The sequence below is a fragment of the Pholis gunnellus genome (genome assembly GCF_910591455.1).
Source record: "Pholis gunnellus genome assembly, chromosome: 8".
Taxonomy (NCBI): domain Eukaryota; kingdom Metazoa; phylum Chordata; class Actinopteri; order Perciformes; family Pholidae; genus Pholis; species Pholis gunnellus.
Genome location: NC_136534.1, coordinates 14,473,160 through 14,497,692, shown reverse-complemented (window position 1 = coordinate 14,497,692; position 24,533 = coordinate 14,473,160). Strand labels below are relative to the sequence as shown.

Sequence of the window (24,533 nt, the reverse complement as noted above, 5' to 3'; positions counted from 1 at the left end):
GTTGCCTACTCTATTGTTAAAGTTAAATTCCCACTGCCCTATTCAGAACTTGAATTGCTGCATGGCTGTTTTTGAGGTTTGGAGAAGCAACTTTCATAGATGCCATGACATTGACACAGCATTAGAGCAGAGCATGACGAGTTACTAAAGGGAGATTCATTTGAACCTCTGCATATAAAAACTAGAACACATCTGTTGCCAGATATAGACTACATTTTTTTTGCATTTAATTAGAATACCCTTTTCAGACATTTTGCAGAAAAAAATACAACTCTGTGTATTTTTTTTACAGTAAGTAAAGCTGTTTGTTAGGAGTGAAGGTAGCATAAAAGTGAATGTATAATCTGCCATCTTGCTTGTTGTTCTGAGGAATGGCATGCAATTATACTGAGAACCCAACATTTCCATCCCTGCAGGCACAATCATCTCTAAGGTGTGCAGAGCAGGAAACAATGTTTTACAGCATTCCATTTGTTTGAACGCCTTTCCATCTTCGATTGTTGCACAAAGTAAAACACTTTTGAAGAAGTTTTATATTTTATTTAAAATTTGAAAGCCTGTATGACACTTTTGTTATTTAGCCTGCTTTCCCTTTTGCACCTGCTGCAACAAAGCATCCTCGCTGGTGCTAATCTTCCCAAGGTGATCCTATACTCAAACGCATTGCACAAAGGCATAATAATAAAAGGTTTAGTATAATATAGATCAAATCTGCTTTAGTGTGGGTCACTGACCCAAACTGTATCAGCTCTTTCCAACCTTAATAGTCTGCTCCTCTGGGAACATAATGTTTGGATTGGTTGGGAAATATATTGGCAATAAAGAGACAAAAGGATGTCATAAACGTTGATTAAAGCTCTGGTTAAAAGACAAAGGCGGAGAAGCTCTGAGTTATGATGGCTTTTGAGACTGCGTTATTGTTTCAGTGACAGAGCTCTTAGTGCGTCTAGTGGAGTGGTCGCAGGCGAGTGGTAAACATTTCTCAATGTGTGAGGAGTCATTAATCCCTGAAGCCGAGGATGTCTTACTGGTGTCTTTGGCCCAAGAAATCACAGCCAGTTGGCACCAGCGGGTCACACAGAGCTCCAACATAAACGCGTTGTACTCCAAAGCTGTTTAAATCTCTTCTAATGTGCCGTGGCTCAGGCAGACAATTCAGGAAAGGCAGTGGGAACAATAATGTGTTTTGCACGTTCAATTCGTTTGCAAGTGAAGCTTGATGATGCAGCTAAGGTCTGCCAATTTGTGGCCCGTTCATGAGATATGTTTTGTGAAATGTACGAAAAAATGGTAGAAATAAGTTTGATTTGCTGATCAGGAAAGGAGCCGGTAGCAAAGAAAACCAACTGTTCAGGCTCCGACAGTGAAGTCCAATAGTGATACTTACGTTTTGTTGCTTTGAAATAAGAAAACTGTTACCAATGCTGGGTTGTTAGCTGCCCAGGGCCCCAGAATTGAAAGGGACATTTAAGCTCCAGGTGGTTTGTGCCAAATCCAATTGAAATGATTTACTGAATAACAGGTGGGTATCTCTTCTTATCTCGATGTCCTATCCTAAGAGGGTACTGGGGTCAAAATGTAGTTTGAAGACCTTCTTTATTGCAGTTTTGTGCTTATACGTTGCATATGTCAAAATTAATTTGTATTTCATCAAATTACCACCCAATATGTCTGAGACCAGGTAATATTCTGCCTTGGAAAAAACGTCCTCAGAGGGAAGGAGGAATGAGCTCTTTTTTGCCTCAGGGCTCCATAGCAGGTTAATCCAGACATTACTGTCACTGCATGACAGACAGCCACCTGGACACATGGGTGGCTAGTCATCATAGCGTAATATTGCATAAAAGTCCCTTCCTTCATGAACAAGTTACAGTGTAATATAAAGGCTTAGTCTCATTTCCGTCTGGCAAATACTGTACAGGCCTTCTTTGCAACTAATTAATCCAGTAAGCCTTTTTTTCACAGAAGACATTTGGACCATTCACAGTAGGAGAAGCACAGGTGTAAATAATCTAATTAACAATGCTGAATTTCATTTAGCTTCTTCTGTTTAATGGTCCACTGTGCATGCTGGCTTGTTTCACACTTGAAATGAACACACTGTGACAATTTGACAAATCTAAATGTCTGCAGTAAAAAAAGGCTGTTTTTTTCTGTTTGCTAAAAGTTGTTTATTTATCATCATTGACAAGAACAAAGTGCAAGTGCAAGTGCAACAAGTGTTACTCTATTAGTAAGACTCAAATTAGCTCTTGTAATGATTCCAGTATGCTGACTCTGACATCCCTAGGACAATTTACAATCCCTTACACATCCACATCATGTTTCTATATTTAAATACACTTGCAACTTTTACAATATACCTAAAAAAAAGTGTATCTGTTTGTTTGTGTTCCATATTTTATTGTACATTTTAATGTTTCTATTTTTAAATTATGTCTTGATTATTGCACTGTGTTCATTGTTTATTGTTATGCACCATTCACCAAGTCAAATTCCTTGTATTGCACCATTCACCAAGTTTATTTACTTGGCAATAAACGGTTCTGATTCTGATTCTGAAACTGATTTTTTACAGCATGTTAAATATTGTTTTCCAAGTGATAACGTGTGTGATTAATTCTTGTCATTTCATACTTAGTTAAGGGAATTTACTCTGCTGAGACAGTTCAAAGTAATCAGTTTAGAAGAGGCGGGACAGTGCGCTTATTTGCATTCCTAATTGGTCAGTACTAGAGATCGAGCTTTGCACCACACCCACTCCAGCTCCAGCAGCAGAGTCCATCCATGCCCGTGGGTGTGGATTCGTTAACTCCGCCCCGCTCGCGCCGCCTCCAAGCGGACCGCAATGATTTAGAAGTTCAGGAATCCCACGTGACGTCACCCGGGGGTGACGTTATGCTTCTCTAAATAGATCGTATTGTAATCTTTTCTCAGTCCAACGTGGTTTCTTCTCAGAGACTGCTTCACATTTTCTACACTTGTTTGGTAAGTTGAAAACCTCACACCGCCATGCAGAGGACCGTGCACGCGCCGCTGCAGGTTGGTTGCGTTTGTTAAAAACGATCCTTGTTACTTTTTTCTCCTCCTTTTTTTTCTCATGCAACAGCTTGTTTTGTTGTTTTTCAGCAGTGTCGATATGTCATATTTTTTCCTTCTTCTTCTTCTCATGTAATTTATGCATGCAAGTGTGAGATAAGGGGGCTCGTGTTAGTTGTGTACGTGCATTGTCATCGCTCTTCGGTGTCCGTGCGTCGGCCTATCTGTTGACTGTTGAAGTTGAACGCGGAGTCAAGTGCCGCTGATCGGTCTGTCAGGTAGCACCGGAGACAAGTCTGCAGGAATTCATCTCAAACCCGACTGAAAACTACAGAAGTGGTCATTGCAATGGCTGATTGTCATTGCAATTCGCACAAATTCTCTTGCAGATTTTCTATTTGCTCCATAGCTCAAAGCGGGACCCCTGCATCACTGCCATGCCCGTCCCATCTCGGGATACGCATGCCGGCGTTATAGTCCCGGACTCTCTGCGTGCTGCGGTCCACCAGTGATCGTCTGGATAATGATAGCCCGGTGGTTTTGCGGTCATGCCAGTTATAAAGAAAAAGAGTGATGCCCCGTGTTCCCGAGACATTTACGTTCCCCTTTTCCTCTTGAAGAGCAATGTGACCAACATTACGTCATTCTGCAGGCCAGTCGATATTTGATTAACCGCTGAGATGTTGAGGGTTACTTTCAGGAAGGTTGTGCTGACGAGGCGCGCTTTGTGGCTGTACGCTACGGCTTGAAAAGAAGAAAGATGTTTTAATCATTTGATTACTCCCCGCTGTCATTATGTTTATGTGACAACACTATCAATAACCACTTGTTTCTCATGCACGCATGCTTTAGATTCATGTGGAGGCTTCCTGTTTGATTGTGTCCCTTTTAATTGGCGGTGTTATTAGCACCTGATGATAAGGCATTTAAGTTCGATGATAATGTTAGTACTTGTCATAATTTAATACAGACTGAGATGGACGTTTTTTTTTAAAAATGCTACAGCAGGCGGTACTTCTATAGAACAAAGTTATGTTTTGTGAAAGCAACAGTTTGAGAAGAAGTTTGGAAGATGAACATACTCTTCACATTTTCCACAGCGGTGTTGCAAAAAGCCCTGGCAACAAAAACAACTTTGATCTATTGATTGAGAAGAGGCAACAATTGTGACATTTTTATTTATCAAAATCTTACTTTCAGTAATAATCTACTGAAGTAAATAGGAATTTATAAAAATGAAAAAAGGAAAATAAACATTAAAATGTGAATAATTACATAAATGAATAAAAAAACAGCAACGCCTGTAAAGTCACTGACTCTGCATTAAACTTACTGGGTAACATGAGTTATTTAGTAACCTTGGTGCAGATCTAATTCTTCACATATTGTACACAATGTTCAGCTTGATTGCAGTCCAGCGGCTCATTGCATGTAGTGAAATGTGACCTTTATTTGTTGATGGTTGTTGCATGTGCTCAAGGTGAAACATTCCTCTGATAATGATCATAATACGAAGGGGTTGAACAACATAAATCATAACACAAATCAACAGTTTGGCCACAGAAGTTATTAAAGAAACTGGTGCACATATTTTTTTTATGTTGACTTGTACATTTTTAATCATTTCATTCTGGGACTTTTTTCCTCTATTTCAGTAACGGTATAAAACATTTTGTGAGTAAGAATAATGTGAGTGCCATGGTAGCCCTCTGAGGAAGCGTCTTTGTATTTGTTCTAAGTGTACATGTTGTGGAAGAGAGTAATTGATAGGTCTTGAGGTTTACATCACAGCATTCTGTCATGCATTCACTTCAAGAGCTGAAGTTCAGGGCAGACATTGTCTATGAAGGCCATGTTCCCTGCCTCAGGGTTCGCCGTGATCCTACCTTGAACTTGTGCTGTCAAAGGCCCAGGCTATGGGGAGCTGGAGATTTGAATTGCTGTGCATGTTTGTGCTTGCTTTAACCCCATATGCCTTTGCACCCCAACCCCTGTTATCCTCGCCATATTGTTTAAATTCTAATATGCGGTCTACCTGGAGAATTCCTCCCCAGCTCCTCTTGAAATCGAACGCCGGACCCTAATCCTTCCCCTCGCACACATCAGGATATAGTTAATGTAAAGTGTAACCAAATTTCCTCTGCTAAACTAAAACATCTATATCAAATGAGAGCCAAGTACCTCTTCCAAGGAACGGGGCGTTGAATACTGGTAATTCTAAGTGTGAAAGCTATTGGATAATTCACAGAGGCATTCACAGAATTAATGGTTAATGGTTAAAAGTTTTATGCATCATATGGTTCGAATTTCCTGGTAAATGTGATGAAATGACCAAGTCCCATCTTAGAAACAGGAAGGTAAAAGTAAAAATGTTGCATCTGTTTTAATAATTATGGATATGGGTGTTGGTGGGAGATTTTCTTTTTTTTTTACAGTTTTAGATTTAAAATAAGTTATTCATAGTTGTACCATTGTTTAGGAATACATCCTGAAAACCATGGCGGCATTGTATGTACACAGATTAATTGTACAAACAGTGGAAAGTTCTGTGTTACTGTATTTGAAATTTAAATGTGGCCCAAAAAGTTGACTCACGGCCGTAGGCTCCTTGAAGGCCCTGGCTCTTCAGGCGTACCTGCCATCGTCCTGGATCTAGTTTGTGTTCAGGGTTAGGATCATCAGTGTTAGTCGTGTTTGTTGTGTCAAAGGAAACCAGGTGACTTTATAGGGGCCCTTTCGTAGAGACAGAGTGAACTGGTGACAGAAAGAGAGACCAGGGCTCATTGCTCTCTGACAGAGAGACCCTGTCCAGATGCTGTTCTGCAGGCTCGGTCATGAAGTACAGCTTGTTAGGTAAACAGCACTGCTTAGCATAACACAATATTTGAGTGTTTTGACTGTGCTTAAGGAAATAGTCTGAACCCATGAAAAAGACACACATGTACATAGTGTATGAAGGTATTCATGCTCGACACCGGACGTGTGGCAGTGACTTGAATTTCGGATTTGTTTTCGTGAACTGATGATGGTGGCAGGTAAAAGTAGAGTCGTAAACTTTGTGTTGTACGTGTGTAATAAATGCCAACTGTTGAGTGCAGTGTCACTGCTGTAATTACTGTAAATAATTTAGGTTTTCCAGTCATTATCAAGAGCGTATATGATAAACAAACTCCTAATGTGGATGATTAAGTTATTAGCTTCTTAACAGACCTCTTTGAACTGTTTGTTTTGGTGGTATTTAAGCAGTGGTACATAAGTGAGACAGAAGAAAACAACAGACAGAAGGATTGTTGCGTTGCTTACTGTAGATTATCCCAAATGTTTCTTCATTTAGCTTTACTTTTGTAATGTCTGAGTAGAGATACAACGTGTTTTTGTACACCTACCAGCTTTCCTTATTAATCCAGGCACTATTCAAATAGTTTGTCACTTATTGGAGTACAAAATGGGTCTTCATCAGGGCACCCTGGACGTTCACATGCTCTCGGTGCAGCTTTGGGCAAACTGAGGCATTCCCGTATAGAGTCTGAATGTTCAATCCCTGTTTGTCCCATACCAAAACACCTGCTTGTTCAGTGTTAAAAATCTTCCTGTTATTGATCCAGGCACTGGCTCGAAGATAAAGAATGCCCCCTGAGTGCTGTGCTGTGGCTGGGGATTAATAATGACCACCTTAATACTTGTCATACTCACTTAACATCTGTTAAAACATCTGTCAGAAAGTGATGGGCATCTGTAGTGCTGGCATGTGGTGACTACTCAGGAGTTGTTTGTGTGTGTTTGGTAGTACTCTGCATCGTACTGGACAATGAGAAATACATAATAATGACACAGTAGCCAGCAGTCCTTGAAACATGATGTTAGAGGCAAGAACAAGGGCTTAAGTCCAAATGATACTTAAATCATTCTAATGACGATTTTTCTCATTTAAATAGATAATCTAAACTTGCATCTGTGTTTAATGTTGTCTTAACATAATTTTTACAGACACAATGCACTTCATATTCAAACAAGTATGTGGTTTACCGGTTTCCTTGTTTTTCTTTTTCTGCCGACAATAATAGAGCAGCATTGCAATAGATACTGTTGGTAGGAACAATTGCAAAAGTTAATGGTATAATTAAATGTGTGTGAGGCATCACATGCATCAGATGCAATGATTGATTAAAGTGCACTTTAAATGGCATGTCAGTGCTCTTGGTTTGATCTTGAGAAGCTGTTAAAATGCACCTGTTATTTCTGTTGTTTTTCTCTCTGACATCCTGTCATAAATATAGTCATGCTGTGTTCAATATATTTTGAAAGCTGAATGCAGAATGCATCCTTGTGTGCATGATTTAGTTTCTCTCGGTGAACAAAGGGACAGGACGTTTACAGCATTTGTTGGCCTTAAAGTTTACGTGACTCTGGATTCATTTTATTTTATACTTTTTGATCACAGCCGGAAGGTAAAAGGCACTCCTCTTTTCTTGGAAAATGTGTCCTCTTTTTCACTCTAAATTATTAAAGCATCTAAAACGATAACTGTAGCCATTGCACATGATGCATGGCTATGGCTTTAGTGTACCAAGCAATTACTTACAAAGCACATATTTGGCAGTAGTTGCAGGAAAACAAATGTTTTTAAAGTTTTTGTTTGTTAGAAGAAATAAACTGCACCTTGTGTCCATCCCTCATGCAGTGCTGCTCTGCCACCACTTCCTTTTCTCGTTCTCACTACATGTATACTAACTGAAGGACTTCATTTAATCCTTAAATTATTGCTGGCTGAAGCGTGGAAATAGAATGTCAACATCCAAAAAAAGTATTCGATGAGTTTTAAGTGCCTTCCATTTAAAGTTCAATTCATCTCACTGCATAAGTAAATTTGTGAAAAGGGACTAACACCTAGCACCAGATTCTGTCACTTTGTGGTCAGAATAAACATTTGAAGACGCCTTGTTGAAACTGTGGTTTCAACATGGTGTTGGTGTTTGATCGTACATTTCAAAAACGGTTTATTGTCTCATCACAACAGCTCCTAGATGTGTATGTGCACCTCTGTATATGTGGTTGGTCCTGCAGAAATTAATCTTGAATGAGTAATTACAAGTTTTATAGAGTGCTATAACAGTACATTATTTTATTGTTGTTGTTTTTGTTCAGCAGTCCTGAGTCTCTGATTATGTGTAATAAAAGCATAGTCAAACTATTTAAGTGTGCTGGACTATTTAAATGCTTTCCTAGTGTTTCCAGTCCTTTTATAACCCTGGACCTTGATGTAATTTTAGTGGATCCTGGATTATTATAGTGTGAGAAAATAAACACACAGCAGTTTCAGGTGCAATAGCAATTTGATGTCTAGCGTGACACAATGAGTGTATTTTTCCTCTTGGAGGCTGGCGGGGGAACCTCATGTCATTCACTTCCTCTCGCTGCTTTCTCCTTTTTGTCTTTTTTCTGTAGTTTTATGAGAAGGTGGCCAGAGTGATGAACTCGGACCAGGAAAGGCCGTACGTGTGCAACGCTCCTGGCTGTTCTCAGGTGAGTGTGCCGAGACAAAACAACACAGCACAGTGTATGCGTGTGTTTGTGTCTGCCTGTAATATGAAGAGGTGTACATTGAGGAGGCCTGAGGAGTGGGTTACTGCCTCATGCATAGGGGAGAAACAGAATAGCAACATACTGAGTGTAACACAAGCTGAATAACGTGCAGATTTAAAAATACCTAAAGATAAAAATTATCTTTGAAGTCAACACCAGGGTTGATGCGCTTTTAAGATGCACTCTTTAAATGTCTAATAACAGAATTAAATTCCGGGAAAAGCTTAATTGTACTGGTTTATTTTTAATCGGTTATTAAAACACTTATTTGTATTTGCTTACAATTCTTACAATCCTACTTTTTAAAAACTCAACAGCGATTCCCCACGGAGGACCATCTGATGATACATAGACACAAACATGAGATGACCCTTAAGTTCCCCTCCATAAAGAACGACAACATGTTATCAGGTGAGTTTCGGCTACATTGATACAGACTCACACACTACCTCAGCAGGGTTCAAACTTGCAGTTCATTTGCAGGTGTGTTTGCCTCAGTGACTCATGCTCAGACACACTTGTCTATCATCAGAAAACGTTGTGGCATGTCTGTACCAGTTGTTTACAATAATGTAAAGCATATGTTACACGCTACCTTGCAGCTCAGCCTTAATTACTGCATACCACTTACGCACACTTCAGGATACGCTGACGTATGACTGGAGGAATCATCAAGTTTAGCGAAAGTGTGATTTGCATTTTCCCCTCATCAGATGTGTCATTAGTACGGATCTGTCGATTAAATCAACTAATCGATTAGTCGACAAAATCGAGTGTTAGTTGACTAAGAATTTCTTTTACACAGTCCTATCTATAATTTATTACTCAAAGAAACATCAAACTATAGATTGTTTGCCGCATAAACAGGTGTCAACCCAAGGCTGATCCATAAGTATAGATCTCCATTCGGCCAGGCCACACTAGCTGACAACACTACGCTGCCGAGATTGTGTCTTCTTTATTATTTACGCTCAGTGGACAGAAGGATCGGATTTTCTAGGCCGGGTGTTCTTATCGCCTAATGTCTGAGTTACAGCTCTGACCATTTCTCTCACTGAAAACTCATATAGTCAGTGCTTGTACTGTAAGTTACAGCTCAGCCACACATGGTAACATGCTCTCAATAGTAGTAGTACATGTCTTATACTATGATTGTTGACCTAAACTTAATCTCCTGCTCCATTGACTCATAGTTGTTATCCTCAACTAAAAATTGACATTACTCGCTTTTTTGTTATTAGAGCTTGAGTTGTTCGAAATGGAAGTATATTTGGAGTAAAACTGTATTTTGGGTACGCAGGTCATAATGAAAGTTTGAGTCAATCCCTGGTCTAGCCAGAATGTATAAACAGACCATGAAGTATGCTTTTAGCCTTTGAAACAAGGCTGATCCTCAAATCACCTTCAACTGTCTGAAACCTGATATCTGTGCACCCCCCACAACGTCAAGTTGAATACCGCAGCTTGACTGAGCTCAACAAATGAGACCCCCACTCAGTCGGTGGGATCTGTACTTTATCATCTGAAATGGGGCTGTCAAGCGCAGTATCTCTCTCTCGCTAAGAGAATGAAAGTTATGTTTTCTTAAAGTCATTTCAAAAAACGTAACAAGAATGTACATTCTTTACACTTTAGTCTTCATTGAGATCTACATTGGCTTTTGTGAAGCGCTTGTAGTCTAACTGGAGAGGTTTGAAAACACAGAAAGGGAACAAGTGAACTGGTTTTCCAAATTATGGGTTAAACAGTCAAAATTATACAATGAATCAAAAACAAAGAGTCAAATCTGGTGATATCAAAACACATCTATTGCTTTTAATTTGTCTGACATATACGGTACCTCTTGCTAACATGGTGTGTGTGTGTGTGAGGTACTATTGTGTATAATTTTGTATCAAGTTTCCTGTTTGTTTGTTTAGTAATGCTGCTTTGCTATTGAGTGTATGCTTCAATTGGGCCAATGAAATGTACCTTTAAGCTTTATGTTTAATATCGTACACAGTCCCTTAAGAATAATGAAAGTGATAATTTTACTTGCGCTGTAATGTTTTGTGGTTCATGATGATGATGATTGTGTATGTGCAGCCGGTAAAATGTAACGGTAGTTGATTTCAAAGCTGAAACTTGAAAAACCTTTCGTTGATTTCCAGACCAGACGCCCACACCAACACGCTTCTTGAAGAACTGTGAGGAAGTGGGATTGTTCAGTGAACTGGATTGCTCCATTGAACAGGAGTTTTGCAAGGCCCAGGAAGAAGAGGACAGTAAACAGGTACTTCAGAGTATAGAGAACAAAGCCTCAGGCTGAAAAAAAAACAAGGTGAACTCACAGTCACCCAAAGGGCTTAGGTCAGGTGGTTATGAACTGTTATCTGCTGCTGTCATCAGTCATGTCACTAACAGCAGCCCACACACTATGAGCTGATGCGCACACTTTTAAGAGATTCAAAACACCTAGCTCTCATCTAACTGCACTATTGTTGCTTGTTAAAAAGCAACAGATATGTTTCCACCTCTTACATTTCTGCCATATTTCCACCTTTTCCTCCAAGTGTAGTCATGTGGTGCACATCCAGCCCTTGCTGTGCCCTGCCCCACGCTCCCCGATCCCCATCAGTCTTGTTGACACTGACAGACAGGGCTGGCAGGTGGAGATTTGTCACCCACCACAGATGAGGAGGAAAGAGATCAGGTTCTCCACCTGTAACTTCAAACAGTTCTACAGCTATCTCTCAAGGAAGGAGTATTCTTTCCTCCCAGACATACAGACAGACCCTTGAGACAACTTTTGTGACAGCAATAAAAGACCTGGCCAGACATTGTCACATAAGATGTGGTCATTTATGCATTATAGATCTACCCTGGGGCACCTTCGCCTTCAACATGGGTTCTAGTCAAACCACCACAAGACAGACTGCTTATCTAATGTCTGAAAAGATGTGCAGTGCACGCTGTAGCTAAGCTGTCGTCTGGGCGGTTTGGCTCTGGAGCTCGTCTGTGCTCAGGTCAGCCTTGTCTAGCCTCCCCAGCCAGTGTGGTTTATGATGGGAGACTCTGCTAAGTCAGCAGGCGGCGAGTCAGAGCAAGACTCTCTGGGAGTGCATAGCACAATAAGCAGAGTGAAAGCTTCAAACTTCAGGAAAACAGCAGTTGGCCAATATGAATATTAAATAGTCACATAATAATTTACTCACGCTCACACAAGAGTGAGTGATTTAGTCGGTTGATAAACTTTCCTTTCCCTTTCCTCAACTGTGACACGTATATTTTATGGTCAGCCCTTGTTGTCAGGTAAAAGATTTCTAAAATGTTGTGACTGCGTGAGTATTCTCCTTTTTTATATATAATATAATCATTGCCAGCAGCTGTTTCACATTTGCCTCGATGCAAATTACTTCAACTTGATGTTTGTTTTATGCCAAGATATGTGCATTTAGCTCAGAGATATATCGTTTCTTACGGTACTGGGTTATTTTGGAATGTATATGCGGTTACATGTAACAGAGGTAAAACAAACAAATGAGGGGAAAAAAAACAATAAGGAAACCTGGTCTTTATTTGGCTTTCAATGTTTCCTCAACTCAGAAACAGCCTGTGGATGATAGTTTACATAGTTCCTCATTACCCATTCAAACAGTTGTAATGCTTGAGTTGTGCTGAAAAATCAACGTGCGGGGAAAAATGTGACAGATTCCTAACCTTGTATACTCTGCTTGCTTTTCTCGTTGCAGAGCGTCTCACTGCACGGCCAGGCAGGCCAAGGCCAGCACCAGCAGTCCCACTCACGGATGGGCAACCATGATACCAGCATAGTGATCCAGCAGGCCCTGCCCTCTCCTCAGTCCAGCTCCGTCATCACTCAGGCTCCATCCACCAACAGACAGATAGGGTGAGTACGCCAAGTGGTCGAAGAATCCAGCAGAACACCAGAAATGTACCAAAAATGTACGTTATATTTGACTTAAAAGAGAAAAAGGGGGAATCATTTTTTGTGTTTTTTATCTTTGCATCTCTTTCCATTATGTGTTTCTTCTTTGTGATCGAGCAGCAGAAGCACTGTTAAGAACTGCTGACAGACTGAATATTATCTGGGGAGTGTTGAGTGTATCCTCTCACCTCAAGTGCGCCCCTGTTACAGGGACAGCCTTAGGCTCGGCCTGGTCCTTTTGTGTCTGTGCCGATTGTCATCCCTCCATAGTCTCTGAGGTAATGTCAGTGTTTTGTTACATTCGGAGCAGTGTGTGTGGGGCGGGCGATTCATGTTTTGCTCTTCATTCAGTATTGTCCAACAGCAGATCATGCCAAAGAGGGTCCCAGAGGACAAGATGAGGTCATTGTTGAAGCCTTAACTGTGACTGCTTTTACAGCGGTTTAGCATTTCATGCTCTAAAATAGTTCCTTTCACTGTATGGGAATGTCAGCCAAAACCTCAGAGCTCTGTTTCTCAGAGACTCTTGCGCTGCCATGCTACAGGTGTATTGTAAAAACCAGCAGATGTTAACTGCAGTCTTTTTGTTTTGTGCTGCTTCATTATTTACCTGCAGTGTCTATTCGTCAAGTAGTAGTTCATGTAGTTTAAAGCATTTTTAATCACAGTCATAATCAAACCCTGATGGTCCATATCTGCACACTGTGAGTAGTGTACGTAGTAGCTATGCGATTTTATAAACTCTACCATCACCACTCTACCACTCTACTCCACCAACTTGGGTCTTTGAGGGAATGCCTTTCCCTCAAGTGACTTTTTGTCTTTATATATCAAGAACATAATCGTTACCACACACACAAACATTTAGACCCTTCTTTCCTTATGGAGACACTCCACTGACCTCATTCCTTCCTTATCCCTTAACCCCAACCACCTTCAAACTTGTGCCAGGGCTTTGTTACACCAGACCTGTGGCAAGCAAGACATTGAGATGGCTCAGTGTTAGGCCTGTGCTGTGCCGAGGTTGTCCTGTGTAGATTTACTGCTCGAGGAGCTAGTGAATATTGGATGGGAGGCCCGTCACTAAGCCTGACTGACACCCCGTCAGGCTCTTTGTCAAGGACAGGGATGAAATTTCAACCCCGTGGAGGAGCAGCAATCACTGCCAGTAACAGAGACTTTGCTGGGCCTGCTTCACCTGAGTTTACCTGTCATTAAAAACTCATCAGAGCCGGTATGCCATGTGGCATTGGTCTTCAGCCACAGGATGACACGTAAGTCTCAGCTGCAGTTATCAAAGCACATTATGAGGCATCTCCTTAGCAGCGCATGTACTGTATGTGCTAAAACTGCAGAGGCGTCACTTGTTTACGAGGACGGTGGAATCCACATGAAACACATGAATAGGATGAGTAGATTCCCACCAAAGAAATGTGGAAATGTTCACATCAGCAGGAAAATGGGCTAAGGAAACCCCTCCACTAAGAAGCAGTGCTTCCACAGGAAGCCATTAGGGCCAACCAAAGGCTCCGTGCACAGGGTCTCTCCACAGGAACTTCCCACAGGCTGAACAAGCCGGACACTTCACAGGCTAGCTGTGCTCTGTCCAGATTGGAAGTTAGAGAGCCTGAAGGTCAGATCAGGGGTTCCCTATGACGCCGCTGCTGTCCGGTTAAGTCACTTCAACTGTAGTCTCCAATATGTTTTGATTTCCAATGTCTTTGTGAAGAAAAGACAATCAAAACGTATCAATCCCCAGTCCATAAAGTCTTTACTGTACACGTTTGTGCTTGGTTTTACATTTTTTATCTGAGACAATTAGGAAAAAGCTACCCTCATCAATAAATCTGCTTTGTTTGTGCATGTGATCATTTCAGGCCTATAAAGCTTTTAATCTCTGTGATGAGTATATCTCTGAATGAGAAGAAATCACCAAAACAAAATCAGTTTAATCTCGCCTCCATCTGCTTCCTTCGTTCTCAGCTCGGCTAAACGCGCAGCGTGAGCGTCCAATGAATTAGGATAACAAGTCATTTTCATTGCTCCACAATGTTTACTAAAGAGCTTTGAGGCTTGGAATCAATTAGGATTGGCTTTCCTCAAGTCCATTTACTTTAGGGTTGAGCTGAGCCTGCAGCTGTGAAACCTGAGGACCTCTCTCTCTCTCTCTCTCTCTCTCTCTCTCTTTTCTCTCTCTCCCTTTCTGCTCTGAGTCCCTAAACAAGGTCTTTGGGGAGCTGCACTGACACAAACCAGTGTTAAAACCAGGCATAAGAAACAGCCAGCAGATCTTAATGTCACGGCTATCATTATCATACAAAGCGAAACGGCCTCCAACAGATTTAAATGCTTTCTGCTTTTCAATTATAAACATCTGGTGCTGAGTTATGTCAGATTAAATGCGTTGGACATTACTAGTCAACCATGTGCGATACAACATTCTGTGGAAACCTCAACCTTTTGACTCCAAAGAGGAGATGTGCTGGTATGGGTGTGGGCACACGGCACTAAAAATTACATTTTTCTCTACTGGCTCAGCAGAGGAACTCTGGCCAATCGTTTCCATTACATAGCCTAATCAACCTGAATGCGGCTGGGTTAAGTGAGGAGTGATTACAGTACAGATGTGGTAAATTATCTAATCATCAATTTATGATGATGTGGTATTTAATTACGTATCTCAATTTTGTCTGTGTACAAAAACATCTTCTTTTATTACATGGGGACATTTTCTTTGATAATAGTTTATATGAATGTTGAAAACTTTGTGAGCCTAAAAGGTGCCATCACACAACACTTACTGATGATATCAGTCAGTTTTGGTTTGTCACCATCATCGCATCAGTTCAAACATTTCAGAACAGAGGTTTGTCTAATTTTATTCCTCTGCAAATGGGGCATGAACATTATCTTTTACTTCAAAGTAGTTCACCATGCTCATCTGAAAAGATATTTTTGTTTTGAGGTTTCTACAGGATTTATCTCTAAACTTAAATGTGTTTTGTTGGTGATGTCCCACCCTGGGCGTACTCTGTGCAACTTTAAGTTTGGCTATCACATCACCGTGCAAAGCTCTAGAGGAAGTCAATTTGTGGTTGTGTTTCCCATGCTGCTTTAAATGCACAATATTTATCACACCTCAGAGCCACCGGCCTCTTGTGTTCCTTGTTTCTGCCTTTAAGGGAAGTAGCACAAATAGATGTTGGTCTGCATGCCTTCTAAACAGCAGGGTGTCATGCAAAGCTCAAGTGTAGCACGACATATTTGAACATCCTGTGTTTTCTCAAGATGATTTGGTGATATGCTAATCGTTTATTAAGGACCACTGGGTAAAAGATCTTGCTGATACTTGCCTTTCTCTCTATTTGAATGAATATTTTTGACGGATCACATTTTTACTTCTTTTTTCTTTATATAAATTATGATCATCATAACAATCCAGCTGATACGATTTCTAGATTCTGGATACATTTGCAAATGCGGTCTGTGCATGCTCAGCTTTTACCTACCAATTAATGAATGATAGGTTAGTGGTTCTGATAGTTTGGATGATTTTAAATCAAGGATGCATTGCATATCACTTTTTTTGTTAGATTGCATAACACCCATGTGTGTGATACAACAACAACTGTGCTGATTTCAACACCCATTGTGCTGGAACAGAGAAAGTCTCCACACTTCCATGGCGAGTTATAGGCTTTCCATGGACACACTTTGACCTCACGAACTTCACAATTTAAACAAAACTTCCTTTATTATTGTTTATGATTAGATTGCATTCAGAAAGTGGTGATAAGGAGGGAGGTCCGCCCTGAGTGCAGGAGCGCGCGACCTCCACAAAATGCCTGAGGTGCCCTCAGGCTCTGACTTGACAAATGCCCTTCTCCACAGACAAATATGGGGAAACGGCTGAACTGTGTATAAACTGTAAAGCGAATGCACATAGAGTAGTAGCAGGCAGAGAGAAGAGAAGAACACATAAACAAAGGTACAGAAAAACAAAGGTATAGTGCAATCAATTACAAAAGAGGAAGGAGAGAAAAAGAAAAGGAGAGAGAATGCAGGATGTACATCTGACCTGAATTAAGATGAGCTCATTGTGTACTGCAGTGGGTTTAATAGTGCGTTTGTAGAGGAACGCCCAGACTCTGTTCCCTCTCATTCCAGTGGGGCTGTGTCATCCCTGCCCCGGGGCCACCACACATGCAGGCTCCTGCACAAGCAACTCACACACAGGGACATGCCTCACAGCTCTGGGGAGCAGGGATCACAACGTGGGGAAGTGTGGAAAAGGGGGATCAGAGGTGAACAGAGGAGAGGAAGAAAGGGATCAGAGGTGGATGGAGGAGAGGAAGAGGAGGATAGGAGGTAGATGGAGGAGAGGAAATTAAGGATCAGGAGGGTGGACGAGAGAGAGAGAGCGAAGAGAGACATCGGATGTGAGGACATCGGTTTTCTACCAGGACGGTGGCCTGTCGGGTGGAGGAGAAGATAAAAGACATGTCTGCACAAGGAAAGGAAAAGATAGATCATGTTTGGATGGAAGTATGGATAAAGTGGGATCAGAATGTCTGAAGGTGTGAGAAAAATGCACTGAGATTATGAAAGGAAAATGAAGATGGAAAACTGAATGACAGAGCGATGAGACTGATGGTGGAAGTCAAATATCAGGCTGAATGAGAGGAAGAGAAGTTGTTTAAGGAGGAGTGGGACAAACAAGCAAAGTAATAGTCAAGTTTGAGTAGATGAAGAGGGAGAAAGATGAAGTATCATTAAAAGTGAAAGGGGAGGTGTTAGCCAAATGTTACAACACCAGTCAGGTGCTGCACGTCATGTTAGCTTGTAACATGACGGAATGTACTGACATGCTTTTTACTTTCGATGAAAATGAAAGACAACCCATCTTCGCTCAGCTAATGGCATCGAATGAATCAAAACATATTTGATGAATAAATACCACAACACTTGCACTAATTCACTCCAGAGAATCACACACCAACATCTCTCAACTGTGCTTTGGCACGGCTTAACTCAGCTTGAGACTCCCTAATGTGAGGACACCCCATCCCAGATCCATCCCAGTCCAGCACCCTCCCAGCATCCATCCCTCCTAGCCCGCTAATAAAAGTCAGCCCGTGTCGTAACCCATTAGGTCTGATTTATTTGATCAGATTCGTATTATTTCCTCAGTCCAAACCCCATGGCACTCTCCTCCCACCAGTGATTAAAGGCAGTAAATCAGGGGCAGGTCCTGTGTAGTGTTTACTCAGAGAGCCAGGCAGCTGCAAGCTGTTTGAGGCCCTTGTTTCTCCCTCTGTTTACCTCCGTTCCCATGGCGACTACACCACCGTCTCCCGAACGTCTGGAACTTGGCCCTGGGCTGTTTTGGTTACGTTCGAAAGTTTTTAGCTGCTGTGTCTACCCAGAGCTCGCAGTGACTTCACCCAGTGAGGAGTGAGCGCAGAGATGTTGGACGAGTCGAGGAGGGAAAGAGAGGGAAAATGCAAGAGGAGGAGAGGAGGGAGGGACAAAATCTGGGGGTGGGCAGGCACAGGGTGGGGGGAGGGCGAAAAGCCAAGAGCATTACATCATTATTGGAGCAGAGTCAGAAAGGGAAGGATATGAGTCAGTGGACTGACTGCACCTCCCCCCCCACCCCCCCTCTCCCTCTCTCCCTCTCTTGCTCTTCTTGGATGGCAGCCAAGCCCTTGTGTTTAAGTCTCCAGTGCTTGAGTTGGAGCTGGGACTGTGTGGATTGGGACAGTACAGCTTAGTGTGTGTGCAGACTGCAGGATTTGTAGGCTAGAGCAAGCCAATCCAGAGGGGCTTGAGTTGAGGTGTGGGCGCCCTGAGGGGTCCAGAAGAGAGTTATAGAGGATTAACAGGACAATGAGAGGAGGGGACACATGAGAGAAAATAGCAGGATAACATAGAGAAATAGAGTATGGAACAAGAGATGAAAACGCAGAAGAGGAACTCGGGGAGAAAAGAAGGTCTGGCAGTGATGTCATGGTGGAGTGAAGGTGGGCGGGGTGGTGGAGGGGTGGTGCGGTGGTGGTTCTTGGGCGGGGACTGTGGAGGAGAGCTGGGCTGAGAGCGAGGCACTCAGTAATGTGAGAGTGCAGGGTCAGGACTGCAGAGTGTCTACCTGCTCTCCCCTGGGGCCCACGGCCCAGGCTATTATCAATCCCCTCAGTGGAGCCGCAGCCTGTCATTATTCACTTGCATGCATACACACACATGCACACACTGAAACATGCAGCTATTCACAAACACTGTAAACATGAATCCACTAATCCACCACTGTACAGTCTGGTGCATAATGTATTCACAGTCAAACAGATGTGAACGCTGAGAGAAGAAGAGAATTTAAAAGAAGACACATCTCAATTAGAATGCTCTGTTCATATTTAGGGAAACCCTGCAAGCTAAGTAAATGATGTTGATACCAAGGGTTGCAGCTAACTTTTATTTTTATTACTTCTTGAGAAATCTGACGAACACGGATTTAAAAAAAACTAGAAGAAAACGTTCTTCAGATACTCTAAAGCAGGAAAATAGGGAAATTGAAAAAAAGAAAAACATCTTTGTTCGATACAATATCTGACAATAGTGGAAGAACTGTTCAAAACCCCAAAAGATGCAATTCACTATCATAAGACAAACTAAATTATTTCATTTGAGAGGCCTTAACCAGCCAATGTGGAAGATTTTTCTTGAAAAAAACTTTCAAATAATGGACTTTCAATTCCGGGACTCCTCATGACTTTCAATTAATGGACAGAAAATGGATACGTTCTTTCCAACAAGTAACAAAATTCTTATTTTGACTCCAGCCAGTCTAAAATGTCTTTATTTATTAGCAGAGTCAGCACAAAGCGGACTTAATCCCCAGAGGAAGCGTGTGAGATGTTAGCGTTGTTTTTCCGCCCACTGGACAGGCAGATTGTGTTTTGGTGTGTGTGGTGGTGACGGACACGGTGTTTGTCCTCCCCCTGCTCTGCTGCAGGTGACAGGCGCAGCAACACAACCTGCTACAAGCTTCAAAGGAACCTTTCTTCTCTAGAAAGTGGGAGCCTCAACCAAGCGACCTGCCTGTGCCGTGTCCTGACCTCTGCCTCTTATGGACTGCAGTGTGATTTGACTTTCCTAATGACAATATCAGCATCTGAAAGCATTTCATTGATCTAGTATTGCAGATTTTGAGAAGTGTTTGTTTCTGGCACACACTGGACTTTAAATAGTTTCTTACAATCATTTCCAGAACCTAGTAAAAAAACTTTTTTTTACTCCTCAGCTTCATGGATTTCCCATAAAAGATGCTGTGGCAATCTGTCTAAATAGGACCATGCAACGTTACTCTCACTCTAAGTGTAAATGAAATCATTAAATCAGCATAACTGATGTCTAGCATGCACAAGGTTATGGTGGTCTTTGAGATATGCATATTAAACAGTGTAATAATCTGTATATAGATATGCAAAGGATGACATTGTAATGCATTTAATATTTGGATATCCCGTATTATACAAAAATAAATTAGATATGATAAATAAGCAATTTTTTAAACAAAATGAAATACATGAATGAGCCAATTTCAAGTTGTCAAAGAGGTGTGAGCAAATATTTTACACCATAGCTTCCCCCTTGGTTCGGGGGAAATCACATTCATCTCATCAGGGGGTCATCATACGGAATGCAAATTACGCTAAACAGTTCAAACAAAATCAACAGCGTGTCGCTGCCACTGCTTCGTGACTGTTATTTCATCCTGGACGATGGCAGAGTCTGAACGCAGAGGGAAACTGTGTTGATGTAGTGCGCTGCTACACTGCATACCTCATTGTACTTTCATGACTTTTCCCATGTGGAAATGTTTGGATTCGCAGTGTTGCTCAGATGTCATATGTGCTGTTAAATGAGTGTGATTGTGATAAATTGGGATGTTAGACAGGAATAACACACAGTCGGGGATGGTAATGATGCTGTGTGTGGAGCAATCTTAAATGTCTGGAGCGTAAATGCACATATTTAGGTCTGGAAAAATACAGTTATTTATTCAGGTGGGGGAGCGTTTGCTCTGGTGCAACCCCCCTCCTAAATTGCCATCACTCCATTACTACTCACTCTTACGCTAATCCAGGCTATGATGTGGTCAATTGATTACATTAACTCGTCCAACACCTAAATTCTTCTTGTTTGCACAATTCATCCTGATGATATCGATAATGTGGAGACTTATTGATTCTCCTGATACAAGTTATTTAAGAGTCAAGTAGTGAATGCTTTTTTTTTTAAGCTGTTGGGACTGAATGGTTATTGCATGCATGAGGGTGTAGCAGCACCCTGCAGCTGGGAATCGGTGTTCTTACAAGCACGGATTTGGTTGTATGAATGATGTCGCTGCGTGCCGATGGACTGGTCTGGCTGTTTGGATGGCTGCAGCCCTCAGCTAGTGACAAGACTGCTGTCAATAGTTTAAGCTTAGCCCGGGCCTCATCTTTACATGTGATTTATTGATGTGACCGTGAGTGTGGATAGGCCTGTTGGTCCGTGCACACTTTTGTGGTCACCAAGAGGCTTTTTTTCCCCACAGGACTCCCACCACTGTAGCAGTTTCTGAAAGTGGTTCTCGTCATGCACGTCTCGTGGTTGTTATGACAAATATTATGCATTCATCATCGCCATCATCGTTATTCAGCCATTGTACTACATAAAGTGTGCTTGTTTTAAGTGCATCCAAAAACTCCCAAGATGCCTCAGCTTTCAACTGCAGCATGACTACACAGCCACACACTCTTCTTTTCCATTCTGACTTTGTAGCTGCAGAAACAAGTGGAAACTAAAAACGAAAAAAGTTGGGGAAAACATTTGTTCTAAAATAGCACAGATGTGAAATGAATAAATGTGTGCAATTCTTTTTAAGATGCAAGAACAGTTCAGTGATCTCACATTGTAGACTTTTGAAATAGCTCAAGGTTTTGTTTCAGGCTATGGCATTTTGTAAACTTCTTTTGAACTTGGGTTTAAAACATAGCATAAACATCAATATTATTTTAAAACTTTAGCATTTATGTGTAGAAATTGAACAATTGATGAATGATTTATACTATGACATTATACTGTAGTCTGTGTACTGTAAATACTGCCAATATAAGGGGTATTTATTAATGTATTTGTCAAAAATGGATACAACACAATCAATCATTTAAAATACATCTTCATATTTTGTCTGAATATGAAATGTGTAGTATTAATAAGTTTGTTTATTTTTTCATTTATTGGCAAATTACTTACTGTAATTCATATGTATTAATATCATTATTTACTCTGAGCAAACTATCTGCTGATGAGGCTGAAAGCTCCGGAAGAAATCGAGAAAATGGACCTTGAATTACAAAGTTCTTTTCACGTGTGTCATATTGTTAGATATGATTACAGCTATGTTATTTGGTGTTAATAAGCAGCCATTGTGTGTTTATACCACTTATGGATGCTTCACGTTGTAACTTATAACTAGCACCGTAAAGGTGGTGGTAGTTGGACTTGATGTTGACATATGACCAAAGAATAACGAAACCTGAACTTGTCTGAATGTTTTGTCTGTGTGTGTCTTCTCAGGCCTGTCCCCGGCTCTTTGTCCTCATTGCTGCACCTACGAAACAGACAGAGACAGCCTCTGCCAGCCTCCATGCCTGGAACTCTGCCAGACCCGACCATGCCTGGCTCCTCAGCCGTGCTGATGCCTGTGAGTACAACAACAGCGCACAGAGCACATTCACTCACATGCAGAGGCAGAGTCACTCACTCATATGTGACGACAGTGTAAAGTCAGACTGCACATAAACTACGTATTAGTTTGGGATGTTTTCCATCACAATTAAAAAGATTTGGCACAGTTTTTAAGGAAGCCGTCTACCTCTGGGTTTAGAATATAGACTTTATTGTAATTAAGCCAAAAAGACTTAGAGGACCGACTTTGGGAAGCGGGAAATGATAACAACCCAGAGAAAGCGCCTCATATCAGGATTCTAATGATACAACATATGTTCTCATTGTAACACAAGACAGCCTGTGTTTATGGTATGGACTAAAAAAACTCCCATGTTTATTAAATTAAGAGCTAAGCGATTTTCGGGAAGATTGACGGTTCAGGAAAGGGGTGCAGGTTTGGGTGATATTTTTACACAAAACACACTTAGTGCAATTAAGGCTGTGTGTCAGGTTCTAGGCCTGAGTCTCTGTGGACGATGGGGGAGAAGCGGGGGTCAGGCAAGGGGGGGTCGGGGGGGGTGGAGAGGGGCCATTCCCCATGGAGACCAGCACACCACCCAGAGTTCAGCAGCTGGGAGGCCACAGCAGCTCACACACGTGTGCATGCTGACGCTCACACAAAGGTTTCTTCTTTCCTGCATGTACTGCTCGGTGAGCACTGCTCACATCATCGCCCTGCGCAGGTGACCTCTCACCCCTGTCAGCTTAACCAGCTGATTCCCCCACATTCAGGTCTCAGCTGTGACACATGGCCACACTGACCAGGGTCACTAAGAGGCATGCAGTAACCACACACACACACATGAAGACAGATTCAAATGCATTCATATAACTAACTCACACCTACTCACATCTCGTTCACCTTGTTAACACATCCTGCGCCAGGAGGGGCCGGGGTTTGATATGTTGGTCTGAGTGACACCCACCATACTATTATCAGAAACACACGTACCCCTGTTGCACCGGCTTCCTGTGTTAAGTCCCTCCGTGCTGGCTTCCTGTTTTGGGTCAGCTCCAGTTATCATCACACAGAGCTGTGCACAGTGCAGCCTGTCATGAGAAATCAGGCTCTCATGCTCTCTCACCTCATCCCCCTTAGCCTACTGTGCTGCAGGATGAGTCTCACACTTGATATTCAAACACTTCTTTTGTTCTTATCTTGGTAAGACATACAAATAGCATAGATCACAGCTAAATGAATTGTTTTTTGATGACTCATCTTGTAGAAAAGGTTTTGTGGTATATGGGAATAATATTTCTTGAAAGTTTGACTGTTGTTATTGTAATCTTCAGATGGAGAGACAAATGTCAATGGGCTCCAATATGATGGGTATGCAAGGACCCGCCCACAACAGCTCCTGCTCTTCCGCTCACATTCCCTCCATGCACTCAGAAGCCAAACTGGTGAGTGTACACATGGATACATACACATTTATACACACGCGTACATAAGTGCACACGCTCAAGCTCAACGTGTTGCAACTTTCTTTTCCACTGGGCTGTGCCAGCAGAGCTGTGCTCTTAGGTCTGTGTGGATTTCATCATTTGGTGTGTAATCAAAGCTGTGTCTGAACCTGCCAGTGCAGCGCTGGAGACTCTGGCTGGAATAAAGGGCCCTTTATGTGGTTGTGGCTGGGCTGCCCACCGACTGCCTGATGTATATCTTAATGTACAGAACATGTTTTGTAGGTCCTGCAACTTGTTAGCACTAGTTTAACACAGCAGGGAAAAAAATCAAATGACCTCATCCTTCACAAAGCAGGCAGTTAGAGCAGTGGGAATGAGACGTAGTTGAGAGAGGAGAGACAGAAAGACGACTGACGAAAAAAATGAACAGAAAGAAACCTTCCACTCGGTTCAGCGTTGCATGTTAGCACTGCTAATACCGATGCCAATGACTGACAGTATGTACGCCTGATTAATGTCAAATGGACGGACAGTTACACTCGGGGTGATAAGACTTGATAAATCCTGTAGCAACATGACCACCAGCCAATCTTTGTTTTCAAAATAAATAACTCTGAAAATGGAAAAGGTGCCATAGAAATAAGAGCAAGTGTCATGACTTGGATATCCCAAAAAATCCCAGTCCATATTGACACGCATTGGCTGCTCTTTGTGTTTGGAAAGGTTCACTGATAGCTGAATTTGCTGGACAGAAACATCTTATGGAGGGAGAGAGAGAGAGAGAGGGGGGGGGGGGGGAGAG

General features: G+C 41.8%; 1 protein-coding gene across 1 annotated transcript in view; it reads left to right on the top strand.

The window, feature by feature from the left end:
- Window positions 1–2,943: 2,943 nt before the first annotated feature.
- The window catches only part of creb5b (cAMP responsive element binding protein 5b), a gene marked incomplete at its 3' end in the record, with an annotated part of 34,761 nt that continues 13,171 nt past the window's right edge, over window positions 2,944–24,533 (top strand). The window contains exons 1-7 of the mRNA XM_079164360.1: window positions 2,944–3,042; window positions 8,485–8,562; window positions 8,940–9,033; window positions 10,773–10,894; window positions 12,354–12,511; window positions 22,172–22,298; window positions 23,618–23,728. Of these exons, the coding sequence (XP_079020486.1) occupies window positions 3,013–3,042; window positions 8,485–8,562; window positions 8,940–9,033; window positions 10,773–10,894; window positions 12,354–12,511; window positions 22,172–22,298; window positions 23,618–23,728 (720 nt within the window). The 5' untranslated portion in view covers window positions 2,944–3,012. The remainder of the gene's footprint in view (window positions 3,043–8,484; window positions 8,563–8,939; window positions 9,034–10,772; window positions 10,895–12,353; window positions 12,512–22,171; window positions 22,299–23,617; window positions 23,729–24,533) is intronic.